Genomic DNA, 13,355 nt, shown 5'->3' on the forward strand with positions numbered 1-13,355 from the left:
GCGCAGAGCCTGCCGGGAGGCCGCAGCTGATTGGCTGCAGAGCAAAGGCGTGCTGAGCGTTGCTGGGCAACGGACGCGCAAAGCATTCCGAGAGCATAACGCTGATTGGCTGCTGCCGGGGTAGGCGCGCAAAGGATGACGGGAAGTGAAGGCGCGGCGGAGGAGTAATGCACGATGGGAACGCGCGTTGCCAGGCAACGGCAGCACCAAACCGGAAGTGCGGCCTAAACGCCGGGAACAAGCCCGAGACCCCACGGAAGCGCCCAAAAACCCTCCCGGGGGGTCGGGACCACCGTTCCGGCAAATTCGGGGCCTCCCGGAGGATTTCGGGCCCTCGCGGGAGCGAGGGGAGCGGCGGAAGTGTCAAATCTTTATTGGTTATTTCATCCATTTTTATACATTCTCATAGTGACCCCCTCCGCCCCTCCCCCCCCCGCTATTTACAGGTGTCAATAAGGCTTCAGAGAGACCCCTCCCCCCCCTCCCCGCCCATCCCCCACCCCCCCCGGACAGTACAATACAGGCACTTGGAGACCCCTCCCCCTCCCGCCCCTCCCCCACCCCCCACCCCGCCCCTCCCCCCCTCCCCCAGGTGGGTCGGGGCCCCCCCCGCCCACCCCAATTTTTGGTTACATGAAGTGTTTGTACAAGGGGGACCCCCCCTCAAAATAAAAACAACAAAAAAAAACGGGGACCCCTCCCCTCCCCCACCCCCAAAATAACAAAAAAAAAAAAAAAAAATCCCAGAGACCCCCCCCGGGGGGGTGGGGGAGGGGCTGTGCCGGCGGCCCCTCCCCCCGCTTTGCATTTCTGGGGACGAAATTCCGGAATTTGGGGTTTGTGCTTCAGAGCCCCAACGGGGGGAGGGGTCCTGACCAAGACTGGGGGGGTCCCGCAGCGATTGGGGGGGGGGGTCAAACCCGTTTTGAGGGGGATTGCACCCCAAATTTGGGGATTTCCACCCGTTTTTAGGGGATTTCACCCCAAATTTTGGAGTTCCTGCCTGATTTTTGGGGAGTTTCACACCAAATTTTGGGAAGTCCCACCCGTTTTTGGGGGGGTTTCACCCGTTTTTGGGGAGGGTCACCTAAAGTTTGGGGGTCCCACCCATTTTTGGGGGAGTTTCATCTGTTTTGGGAGGGATTTCACCCAAATTTCGGGGTTCCTGACCGGTTTTTTTGGACGGGTTTCACCATTTTGAGGGGGGGTCACACCAATTTCTGAGGGGGTTTCACCCAAAATTTGGGGGGTCCACGCCCAGTTTTTGGAATTACACCCGTTTTTGGGGGTCCCCGCCCATTTCTGGGTGTCCCACCCGTTTTTTGGGGGGATTTCACCCGTTTTTGAGGGGATTTCATCCAAACTTTTGGGGGTATCCCACCCAAATTTTTGGGGAATTCCCGCCTAGATTTGGAATGGCCCCGCCCATTTTTAAGGAGGCCCCGCCCATTTCAAAAGGCACCACGCCCATTTTTAAAGGCACCACGCCCATTTTTGAGCGTTCCCGCCCATTTTCCGGGTGGCCCCGCCCATTTTTTTTGCGTTTCCCCCCCCAAATTTGGAGCTCCCCTCCCCCTCTCCAGAGCCCCTCCCCCATTTTTGGCCCCTCCCCCATTCCTTGGGGAGGGTCCCACCCGTTTTCAAAGGGGGTGGGGGAGGGGTTTCCCCCCCCTTCTCCCCCGCCCCTCCCCCCACCCCTCCCCTCATCCAAGGCCGCCCGAAAGTTGCGTTGGGGGCGGGGCTTGCGCTGGCCCCTCCCCCCCTTTCCCTGCACTGAACCCCTCCCCCACACAGCGGGGGGGTTGGGGGATGGGGGGGAGGGGCGTGGTCAGGCAGCTTTGCCCCTCCCCCCTCTCATTAAGGCTCTCTCAAGGGTTTTGGGTGGGGGGGCGGGGTCGGTGCCGCCCCTCCCCCTTTGCCCCGCCCCCCTCCCCCTGGCCCCGCCCCTCCCCCCATTAGGACTCCAATGACAGCTGGGCCGTGGCGCGCTGCAGCTCCCCTCCCCCACCCAGCAGCTGGGGGTCCGCGCGGGGGGAGGAGGAGGAGGGGCCGGCCCCGCCCCCAGCCCCGCCCCCGGCCCCGCCCCCCTCCCTCCAGCGCCGTTTGAAGCGCAGCTTGAGCGGCACGCGGGGGGGGGGAGGGGCGGCCCGCCGGCCCCGCCCCCTCCCCTGCAGCCCCTCCCATGCCGCTGCTGTTTGAGGGGGCGGGGGCCTGTGCTGCTGATGGGGGCGGGGGCGAACACCTCATCTTCCTCCCCCTCCTCCTCCTCCTCCTCCTCCTCGCTCAGCGCCGCCACCTCCAGCGCCTCCTCCTCCTCCTCCTCCTCCTCGGGCTCCACCTTGATGTGGGGGAGGGGCTCCGCCGCCCCGCCCCCCACCGACGACGTCGACGACGACGCTGACGACGACGATGACGACGTGGAAGGGGGCGGGGCCTGGGGGGGCGGGGTTGTTGCGGTGCCTGCGGCCCGGGGGGGGCGGTTGGAGCTTGAAGGGGAAGGCGGGGGCGGGGTCGGAGGAGGGGGCGTGGCCGTGCGCGGTGGCAGGGGCGGAGGGGGCGGGGTCGGGGGGGCGTGGCGGGGGCGGGGGCGCAGCAGCAGCGCGGGCGGGGGGCAGGGCAGGAAGGCGCGCGGGCTCAGGTGGTAGCTGAGCACGCTCCGCGCCTGCGCCGCCAGCGCGCGCTGCAGGTCCTCGGCCGAGAAGGAGAAATGAGACCCCGCCCCCGCCCCGCCCCCTGCCCCGCCCCCCAGCAGCGGGCTCAGCGTGGGGGAGGGGGCGTACCCCAAATGGGGCGGGGGCTGAGCGGGAGGGCGGGGCTTAACGGAGGGGGGAGGAGCCCGCCCGCCCCTCCCCCGCCTCCGCCCCCTCCCCCTCCCCCCCCCCGCCGCCCCCCTCCCCCTCCCCCCCGCGAAGGGGCTGAGGGGGGGCTCGCGGAGGGGGGAGGGGTAGAGGCGGAACAGCCCCTCGGGGGTCAGGCGGGGCGGGGGGTGCGGCGGGGGGAGGGGCCGGAAGCCGCCCCCGCCCCCCCCCGCCGGGCTCGCGGTGCGGGGGGAGGGGCAGAGGGGGCGGGGCGTGGCGGGGGGCGTGGGGGAGGGGCGGGGGGGGGCTCCTCGGGCTCCTCGGAGCCGTCGCTGAGCGAGCCCAGGCGGCGGTGGGGGAAGGGCGAGGGCGGCAGGGGCGGGGCCAAAAGCGAGGGACCGCCCCCTGCCGAGCCGGCCCCGCCCCCTCCGATGACGGGGGAGCGCGGGGCGTGGGGGAGGGGCGGGGGGGAAGAGGCCGTCGGGGGGGGAGGGGCCGGGCAGGGGGGGGGAAGCGGAAGTGGGAGGCGCCCGTGGGGAGGGGGGGGGGGCGCTCTGAGGGAGGGGGGGGCCTGGGGGGGGGGAGGGGAGAGGGGGGGGAGGGGAGAGAAAGAGAAAATGAATAATAATGAGGGGAGGGGTCAGGGAGCGCACCTGGACACGCCCAGACCCCGCCCTGAACGCACCTGGGCACACCCATCCCATATAACCCCCGCCTACCCCGCCCCTCCAGTTAACCCCGCCCACCCCCGTCAGCCCCGCCCACCCCAGCTAGCCCCGCCCACCCCCGTTAGCCCCGCCCCCAGCTCACCTGCCAGCCCCAGGTCGATGAAGGGGTAATTAACGAGCACTAATTTGTTAAAATTGATTTTGTAACTGACACTACCAGCCCCCGTTAGCCCCGCCTACTTTAGTTAACCCCGCCCACCCCCGTTAGCCCCGCCCATGTCTCACCTGCCAGCCCCAGGTCAATGAAGGGGTAATTAACGAGCACTAATTTGTTAAAATTGAATTTGTAACTGACACTACCCAACCCCGTTAGCCCCGCCCACCCCAGCTAACCCCGCCCACCCCCGTTAGCCCCGCCCATGTCTCCCCTGCCAGCCCCAGGTCGATGAAGGGTTAATTAACGAGCACTAATTTGTTAAAATTGAATTTGTAACTGGCACTACCCACCCCTGTTAGCCCCGCCTACTTTAGTTAACCCCGCCCACCCCCATTAGCCCCGCCCCCCAGCTCACCTGCCAGCCCCAGGTCGATGAAGGGGTAATTAACGAGCACTAATTTGTTAAAATTGAATTTGTAGGTGAATCTCTTGCCCTTGGTCTTGTGCAGGATCCGCTTGTTGTAGTAATACCTGGAAGGGGCGGGGCCACAGGGTGGGGGACACGCCCACTCAGCACATGGACACGCTCCAAACAGATGGCCACGCCCCCTTTAGCCCAACCCAGGAAAACCCAAAAAATTCCATGGGAAAAACCCCAAAATTCCAGGGAAAAAAAAGGAAAAAAAACCACAAAAAAATTCAAATTTCACTGGGAAAAACCCTCAAATTTTCAGGGAAAAATAGGGGGAAAATAGGGAAAAATAGAGAAATAAAAGGGGGAAAAAAGAGGAAAAAATAGGAAAAAAAGGGGGAAAAAAGAGGAAAAAAATGGGAAAGAAAGAGGAAAAAAGGAAAAAAAAAGGGGAAAAAAGGAGAAAAAATAGGAAGAAAAAGGGGGAAAAAGAGGGAAAAAAGGGGGAAAGACGGGGATAAAAAGGGGGAAAAAAGAGGAAAAAAGGGAAAAAATGGGGAAAAAATAGGAAAAAAAGGAGGGAAAAAGGAATAAAAGAGGAAAAAAGGGGGAAAAACAGGGAAAAAGAGGAAAAAAATGGGGAACAAAAGGGGATAAAAACGGGAATAAATAGGCGGAAAAAAGGGGAAAAAATAGGAAAAAAGGGGGAAAAAAGAGGGAAAAAAGGGGAAAAAAAAGAAAAAAAGGCGGAAAAAAAGGGAAAAAAAGGGGATAAAAACAGGAAAAAAGCGGGGAAAAAAGGGGAAAAAAGAGGGAAAAAAGGGGAAAAAATAGGAAAAAAAGGTGGGGAAAAAGGGGGAAAAAGGGGATAAAATAGGAAAAAAAGGCGGAAAAAAAGGGGAAAAAAGGGGATAAAAACGGGGAAAAAATGGGGAAAAAAGGTGGGAAAAAGGGGGAAAAAGGGGATAAAAACAGGGACAAAAGGGGGAAAATAGGAAAAAAAAGGGGAATAAATAGGGGGAGAAAAGGGGAAAAATAGGAAATAAAGGGGGGAAAAAAGGCGGAAAAAACGGTATAAAAAACGGGGAAAAAAGAGAGAAAAAATGGAAAAAAAGAGGAAAAAAGAGGGAAAAAAAGAGAAAAAAGGGGGAAAAAAAGGGGATAAAAACAGGGACAAAAGGGGGAAAATAGGAAAAAAAAGAGAAAAAAAGGGGGAAAAAAGGGAAAAAAAGAGGAAAAAAAGGGAAAAAAATAGAAAAAAAGGGGAAAAACCATTAAAAAACCGAGATTTTTACCTGAGGGCGCGGCTGAGCTTGTCGTAGTTCATGTGGGGCTTGCACTTGCGCACCCCCCAGAGCCGCGCCACCTCGTCGGGGTCCTTGATGACGAACTCGCCGTAGTCGCCCTGCCAGGCGATGACCTCGCGGTACTGCTCCTGCCGCAGCAGCTCCAGGATGAAGTGCCACAGCTGGATCTGCCGCGAGCCGGGGCTGGACTCGGCCTTGTACGCCCACTCTGGGAACGCGAACCCTGGAGTGCGATATCAGAGTGATATCAGAGTGATATCAGTGCGATATCAGTGCGATATCAGTGTGATATATCAGAGTGTTATCATTGTCAGTGTGACATCGCTCGGTGCCACAGCTGGATCTGCCGCGAGCCGGGGCTGGACTCGGCCTTGTACGCCCACTCTGGGAACGCGAACCCTGATAACAGAGTGATGGTGGCATCAGTGAGGTATCAGAGTGATATCAGAGTGATATCAGTGATGTTATTGCTGTGACATTGTCAGTGTGACATCGCTCGGTGCCACAGCTGGATCTGGGGCTGGACTCGGCCTTGTACGCCCACTCTGGGAACGCGAACCCTGGAGTGCAATATCAGTGGGATATCAGCATTGTCAGTGCGATATCAGCATTGTCAGTGCGATATATCAGTGTGTTATCATTGTCAGTGTGACATCGCTCGGTGCCACAGCTGGATCTGGGGCTGGACTCGGCCTTGTACGCCCACTCTGGGAACGCGAACCCTGGAGTGCGATATCAGTGCGATATCAGCATTGTCAGTGTGTTATCATTGTCAGTGTGACATCGCTCGGTGCCACAGCTGGATCTGCCGCGAGCCGGGGCTGGACTCGGCCTTGTACGCCCACTCTGGGAACGCGAACCCTGATAACAGAGCGATGGTGGCATCAGTGAGGTATCAGAGTGATATCAGAGTGATATCAGTGATGTTATTGCTGTGACATTGTCAGTGTGACATCGCTCGGTGCCACAGCTGGATCTGGGGCTGGACTCGGCCTTGTACGCCCACTCTGGGAATGCGAACCCTGATAACAGAGCGATGGTGGCATCAGTGAGGTATCAGAGTGATATCAGAGTGATAGCAGTGCAATATCAGTGTGATATCGGTGTGATATCAGCATTATCAGTGCGATATCAGCGCGTTATCAGTGCGATATCAGTGGGATATCAGCATTGTCAGTGTGATAGCAGTGTGATATCAGTATGATATCAGTGCGATATCAGTGCTATAGCAGTGCGATATCAGAGTGATATCAGAGTGATATCAGCATTGTCAGTGTGATAGCAATGTGATATTAGTGGAATATCAGTGCGATATCAGTGCGATATCAGTGTGATATCAGTGTGATATCAGTGTGATATCAGCACAGTATCAGCGCGTTATCAGTGCGATATCAGTGCAATAGCACTGGGATATCAGCATTGTCACTGTGATATATCAGTGTGATATCAGTGCGATATCAGTGCGATATCAGTGTGATATCAGCGTGATATCAGTGTGATATCAGTGTGATACTGTCAGTGCGATATCAGTGTGATATCAGCATTGTCAGTGCCATATCAGTGCAATATCAGCGCGTTATCAGTGCGATATCAGCGTGATATCAGTGTGATATCAGTGCGATATCAGTGTGATATCAGTGTGATATATCAGAATGATATCAATGTGATATCAGAGTGATATCAGTGCGATATCAGTGCGATATCAGCATTGTCAGTGCGATATCAGTGCTTTATCTGTGTGATATTGGTGCGATAGCAGTGCGATATCAGTGCGATATCAGCGCGTTATCAGTGCGTTATCAGTGCCATATCAGCATTGTCAGTGCGATATATCAGTGTGTTATCACTGTCAGTGTGACATCGCTCGGTGCCACAGCTGGATCTGGGGTTGGACTCGGCCTTGTCCATCAGTGACGTCATTGGTGACGTCATCAGCATGATCTCATTGGCGTGATGTCATCAGTGTCACTGCAGTGACATCATCGGTGTGACATCATCAGCACCCCAAAAACGCCGCTCCAAAAAAAGCGCCAAAAAACTGAAAGCCCAAAAACTTCACCTGAAAATCCAAATCCCAAAATCAGAAACCCCAAAAACTCACCCCAAAATCGGGACGCCAAAATCACAGCTCGAAATCAACACCCCAAAAACATCGGCCCCCAAATCGGGACCCCAAAATCGGAGCCCCAAAAAAATCAGCGCCCCAAAAATCAGCATCGCAAAAATTCACCCCAAAAATCACCCAAAAATCAACATCCCCAAAAAATTGTGATCCAAAAGTCAGCACCCAAAACTGAACCCCAAAATCGCGATCCCCAAAATCGGGACCCCAAAAAATCAACATCCCAAGATTGGAATCCCGAAATCGGGACCCCAAAAATTCGCCCCAAAATCGGGATCCGAAGAAAAAAAATCAGGACCCCAAAAATTTCCCCCTCCAAAAATTCCGAACCCCAAACTCGGCACCCCAAAAAATCAGGACCCCCCAAAAAGTCGCCCCAAAACCAAAACTCCAAAAATTCACCCCAAAAACTCAGAACCCCCCCCCAAAATCGGGGCTCCCCCCGCCCCTCCCCCTCCCCAATTTCGGGGTTCCGCCCCTCCCCCCCCTCCCCCCCCCAAGCGCTGGCGGCGGCCCCGGGTGGGGGAGGGGCGGGTGGGGGAGGGGCCGGAGACACTTCGGGGTCTGTTCTCGCCGGGGGGGGGGGGGAGGGGCGGGGGCGGTGACGTCACCGCTGTCAATGGGGGCTCTGTTCCCGCCAACGGGATCGAAACTGGGCTGGGACCCCCAAAATTCACCCCAAAACTGGGCTGGGACCCCCAGAACTGGGCTGGGACCCCCAAAATTCACCCCAAAAATGGGCTAGGACCCCCCAAAAATGGCTGGGACCCCCTCAAACTGGGATAGGACCTCCAAAACTGGGCTAGGACCCCCAAAATTCACCCCAAAAATGGGCTGGGACCCCCAAAATTAGGCTGGGAACCCCAAAATTCACCCTAAAACTGGCTGGGACCCCCGAAACTGGGCTGGGACCCCCAAAATTCACCCCAAAAACGGTCTGGGACCTCCAAAACGGGGGCTGGGACCCTCAAAATTCACCCCAAAAATGGGCTGGGACCCCCAAAAATGGGCTGGGACCCCCAAAACTGTTTGGGACCCCCAAAATTCACCCCAAAAATGGGCTGGGACCCCCAAAACTGGGCTGGGACCCCCCAAAAAAGGGGCTGGGACCCCCAAAATTCACCCCCAAAATGGGCTGGGGACCCCCAAAACTGGGCTGGGACCCCCCAAAAATGGGCTGGGACCTCCAAACTGGGCTGAGACCCCCAAAATTCACCTCAAAACTGGGCTAAGACCCCCCAAAAATGGGCTGGGACCCCCAAAATTCACCCCAAAAAGGGGCTGGGACCCACAAAACTGGGCTGGGACCCTCAAAATTCACCCCAAAACTGGGCTGGGACCCCCAAAATTCACCCCAAAAATGGGCTGGGACCCCCAAAATTCACCCCAGAAATGGGCTGGGACCCCCAAAACTGGGCTGGGACCCCCAAAATTCACCCCAAAACTGGGCTGGGACCCCCCAAAAATGGGCTGGGACCCCCAAAATTCACCCCAAAAAGGGGCTGGGACCCCCCAAAAATGGGCTGGGACCCTCAAAATTCACCTCAAAACTGGGCTAAGACCCCCCAAAAATGGGCTGGGACCCCCCTCAAACTGGGATAGGACCCCCAAAAAGGGGCTGGGACCCCCAAAATTCACCCCCAAAAATGGGCTGGGACCCCAAAAAAACAGGACTGGGACCCCGAAAACGGCACCAAAACCTGGCTGGGACCCCAAAAACCGGACCGGGATCCCCCAAAAATGGAACCAGACCCCAAAACCGGGAATGGGACCCCCAAAATCGGGACTGTGACCCCAAAATTGAGATCGGGACCCCAAAAATGGCCCCAAAACCGGGACTGGGACCCCAAATCCGAGACTGGGACCCCAAATCTGAGATCAGGACCCCAAAATCGGCCCCAAAATCGGGGCTGGAACCCAAAATCGAGACCGGGACCCCCAAATCAGGACCAGGATCTTAAAATTGGAACCAGGACCCCAAAACTGAGATCAGAATCCCCAAAACGGCCCCAAAACTGCGACCGGGACCCCAAAAAACGAGACCCGAACCCTAAAACTGAGTTTGGGAGCCCCAAATCCGGGACCGGGACATCGAATTCGGGACTGGAACCCCCAAAACCGCCCCAAAAACGGACCGGGACCCCAAAACTGAGATCGGGACCAAAAACGGGACCGGGACCCCCAAATCTGAGATCGGGACCCAAAACCGGTCCCAAAACTGGACCGGGACCCCAAAATCTGAGGTCGGGACCCCCAAAATCAGAACCAGGACCCCAAAAACGGGACCGGGACCCCCCAAACCGAGTCGGGGCCACCCCACGGCCCCAAACCCGAGACCCCTCCCCAAATTCGCCCCCGGGACCCCCAAAATTCCCGCGCGCCCAAACTTTCGGGCCCCGCCCCCAACTTCGGGACCCCTCCCCCCCCCCCAAAACTGCGCCCCTCCCCCCCTTGCGGGGTTTGGGGTTTCCCGCCCCGCCCGGCAGGGGGCGCTGTGGGGGCTGGGGGAGGGGCGTGGCTAAAGGAGGCGTGGCCAATGGAAAGGGGCGGGGTTTGCGTTTCGGGAGGGGGGAGGGGCAAAGTTTGAACGGGTTCAAAGCGGGGGGGGGGAGGGGAGGGGCGAGACCCCCCCCCCAGCGTTAATGAGGCGGCTCCAATTAACGCCCCCCCCCCGTTAATTAACCCCGAAACACCGCCCACACAGAACGAAATGGGGGGGAGGGGGCGGTGCTGCCCCTCCCCCCCCCCCCCACGGCCCAAAACACACACAACGTGGGCAGCGCCGCCCCTCCCCCCACCCGCCCCGCACCCCCCCGCTGTGGGGGGAGGGGAGGAGCCCCCCCCCCCCCATCCACCCGCCCCTCCCCCCGCGTGGGAATCCGTGCGGGGGTGGGGGAGGGGGGAGGGGGGGGACGCAACAGGTCCCGAAACTCCGGCGGAGCCCGTGGGGAAAACGGGGGGGGGGGTGGGAGGGGGGGAGGGGCGATGGGGACCCCCCCCCAATTAATGAACGGGGTGGGGGGAGGGGCTGAGGTACGGGAGGGGGTGGGGGAGGGGGGGGCGAAACTTTGCGGCGCCGATGGGGGGGGGGGGAGGGGGCAAAGTTCCTCCCCTCCCCCCTCCCGCCGAACCGCCCCCCCCCCCAAAAATAAAAAGTTCCCCCCCACCACCCCCCCCCCCCCACCACCCGCCCCTCCCCCCCCAGCGGATTAAAGGGGGGGGGGGGCCCGCAGTTCCCACCTGCGTCCGCCGGAGTCTTCATGGCCGCGCTGCCGCCGCCGCGATCGCCCCCCCCGCCCCTCCCCCTGCCCCCGCCCCTCCCCCACCCCCGCCCACCGCCCCCTCCCCCCTCCCTTACCAGGCCCCGCCCCCCCCCCGGCGCGCCCGCCCCGGCGTCAGCGCCGCGTTGCCATGGGGACGAAGCCACGCCTGTTTCACGCACAAGCCACGCCCACGCCGCTTAAAGAAACCGCGCCGGGTTAATGGATTTAAATAATTTCATTAATTTAAGTGGGGAGCCCCCTCACCAAAGCCCCTCCCCCACCTCTGGGGAGTTTAGAAAATGGGGGAGGAGCGTGGGGGGCACGTGGGGGCCGCACGTGGCGGGAAACGCGCGCTGGCCACGCCCCCTCCCGCACTCCCCAGCCCCACCCCCCCGCCCCCGGCTGGCGCCATCGCCCCTCCCCCCCGCGGCTATAAATAGCATCATTAATTATTCAGCTTCCCCCGCGGTTAATGAGCGGCGGAGGGGGCGGGGCAGGCCACGCCCACCGTCCCTCCCCTCCCCTGGCTCAGCAAAAAGGGGCGGGGCCAGAGCGGTGTGGGGAAACTGAGGCAGCGCACGGCGTGCTCTGCGCATGCGCCAGCGGGAGGCGTGGTCAGGACGCGCAACAGGCGTGGCAAACACACCGGGAGGCGTGGCCAGTAGAGGGCGTGGCCTCCGCGGCTCCAGCGTGTCACACACGCCCCTCCCCTCCCCCCGCGCGCCGCTCGCTGATTGGCTCATCCTACCCACCAATCACAGCGCGCCCGCGGTGACCTCATCGCTCGGCCGCCCCGGGCCGCCATTGGCCGGCGATGGCCACGCCTCCCGGGTTCCCACGTGGGGGGGCGGGGTGGGCGTGGCCCGCGGGCCGGCGCGGGCGCTGATTGGCCGCTGCCGGCGGCGGCTCCGCTGTTGCTGAGGGGAAGCGCGAGGGGCCCGGACGGGGCCGGGAGCGCCGCGAGCGGCCGGGGGTGAGCTCATCAATATGCTAATCACATGCTAATCACATGCAAACCGCGCTGACCGACCCCCCTTCCCCCCCCCCCCCTCACGGCCCGGCCCCACCCCCTCCCCCCTCCCCCACCCTTCGCGTTCCTTTGGGGCCGCCCCTCCCCCCACCTTCCCCCCCTTTCTCCTCCCCCCCCCCCGAGGTTCTGAGGGTGGAAAGAGGGCGGGGCTTGGCGCGGGGCACGCCGGGAATTGCAGTCCGGAGCGGCCTCGCTTTCCCGTGGGGCTTTGCGCGCGCGGGGCACGCCGGGAGTTGTAGGCCGCGGCTCTGAGGGGCGCGATCCCGGCGTGCCCCGCGCGGCCACGCCCCCTTTATCCCCCCACCCCCACCTAAAGTAAACAAGCCCGGACGCCGCTTAAACCCCGCCCCCTCCTCTCTGATTGGCTACTGTACCCTAAACCCGCCCACGCAGCGCCGCCATTGGGCACTGTCAGCGCGGAGGGGGCGGGACGCCGGTTGGCAGCGCCGGGCGCTGATTGGTCAGCCCGGCTGTCAGTCAGGCGGTTGTGGGCGCTGATTGGCCGCGGCCGCGGCTGCTCCCGGTTCATTCACCATTTTGTCGGGCCCGGAGTGAACCCGGGGCTCCCGCGGGCCGGGGGGCGCAGGTACGGGGGGGGGGGAGGGGCCGGGGGGGCTCCGGGACCCCCCAAAGGGGGCGGGGAGGGGGAGGGGCTCGGTGGGAGGGGCCTCGTGACGTGTCACCCCCTGGGGGGGGAATTCAGCCCCCTCCCCCACCCGGAAAGTTTTGGGGTGCGGGGCGGGGAGGGGCGGGACCCCCCCCAGGGTCACGTGGGACCACCCGGGGGGCGGAGCCGCAGCGGGGGGAGGGGCACGGGGGGACGCCCCCCGGGTTGGGGGGCGGGACCCCCAAATTTGGGGGAGAAAACCCCGATTTTAGGGTTAACAGCGGAAATTTGGGGGTTCGGGACCCCAAGTTTGAGTTTCGGGACCCCAAATTTTGAGTTTGGGACCCCAATTTTGGGTCCGGGACCCCAATTTTGGGGGTTAGGCACTTCAAATTTTGGGGTTCGGCACCCCAGGTTTGAGTTTCGGGACCCCAAATTTTGAGTTTGGGACCCCAATTTTGGGTCCGGGACCCCAATTTTGAGTTTCTGAGCTTCAATTTCAAGTTTTGGGACCCCCAATTTTGGATGTTGAAACCTCAATTTTGGGTTTGGCACCCCGATTTTGGGGTGGGAGACCCCGGTTTTGAGTTCCAGGACCCCAATTTTGGGGATCAGGACCCCCAAATTTGAGTTAGGGGACTCCAATTTTAGGGTTTGGGACTCCAAATTTGAGTTTTGAGAGCCCAATTTTTAGATTGGGACCCCAATTCTGGAGTTTGAGACCCCAATTTTGGGGTTCAGACCCCAATTTTGAGTTTTGGGACCCCAATTTTAGGATTCATGTCCCCAAATTTTGGTGTCAGGACCCCAATTTTGACTTTTGGGACCCCAATTTTGACTTTCTTGACCCCATTTGTGGGTGCCCAGACCCCAATTTTGAGTTTTAGCACCCAATTTTTGGGCTGCAGGACCCCAATTTTTGAATTTCCAGACCCCAATTTTGAGGTTTCTTCGGGACCCTCCCCAAATTCTCCCACCACAGTTTTGTGGA

At 60.3% G+C, this 13,355-nt stretch overlaps 1 protein-coding gene across 1 annotated transcript; it reads right to left on the reverse strand.

Moving 5' to 3' along the window:
* Window positions 1–319: 319 nt before the first annotated feature.
* LOC141727351 (ETS domain-containing transcription factor ERF-like) lies at window positions 320–10,803 on the reverse strand. The gene is made up of 4 exons (XM_074533837.1): window positions 10,705–10,803; window positions 5,331–5,565; window positions 4,039–4,154; window positions 320–3,369 (listed from the first exon to the last, which is right to left on the reverse strand). The coding sequence occupies exons 1-4, from the start codon at window positions 10,724–10,726 to the stop codon at window positions 1,829–1,831; spliced, it is 1,914 nt and encodes a 637-aa protein (XP_074389938.1). The 5' UTR covers window positions 10,727–10,803; the 3' UTR covers window positions 320–1,828.
* Window positions 10,804–13,355: the final 2,552 nt, after the last annotated feature.

This window comes from Zonotrichia albicollis, unplaced genomic scaffold (assembly GCF_047830755.1).
Source record: "Zonotrichia albicollis isolate bZonAlb1 unplaced genomic scaffold, bZonAlb1.hap1 Scaffold_115, whole genome shotgun sequence".
NCBI lineage: Eukaryota > Metazoa > Chordata > Aves > Passeriformes > Passerellidae > Zonotrichia > Zonotrichia albicollis.

Excerpts from the sequence above, each read along its gene's own strand:
- LOC141727351 (XM_074533837.1), bottom strand. The coding sequence starts at position 10,726 with ATGAAGACTCCGGCGGACGCAG. Across the intron at positions 5,566-10,704 it reads GAAGACTCCGGCGGACGCAG|GGTTCGCGTTCCCAGAGTGG; the intron begins GTGGGAACTGCG and ends ATCGCACTCCAG. Across the intron at positions 3,370-4,038 it reads CATCGACCTGGGGCTGGCAG|GCCCCCCCCTCCCTCAGAGC; the intron begins GTGAGCTGGGGG and ends CCCCCCCCCCAG.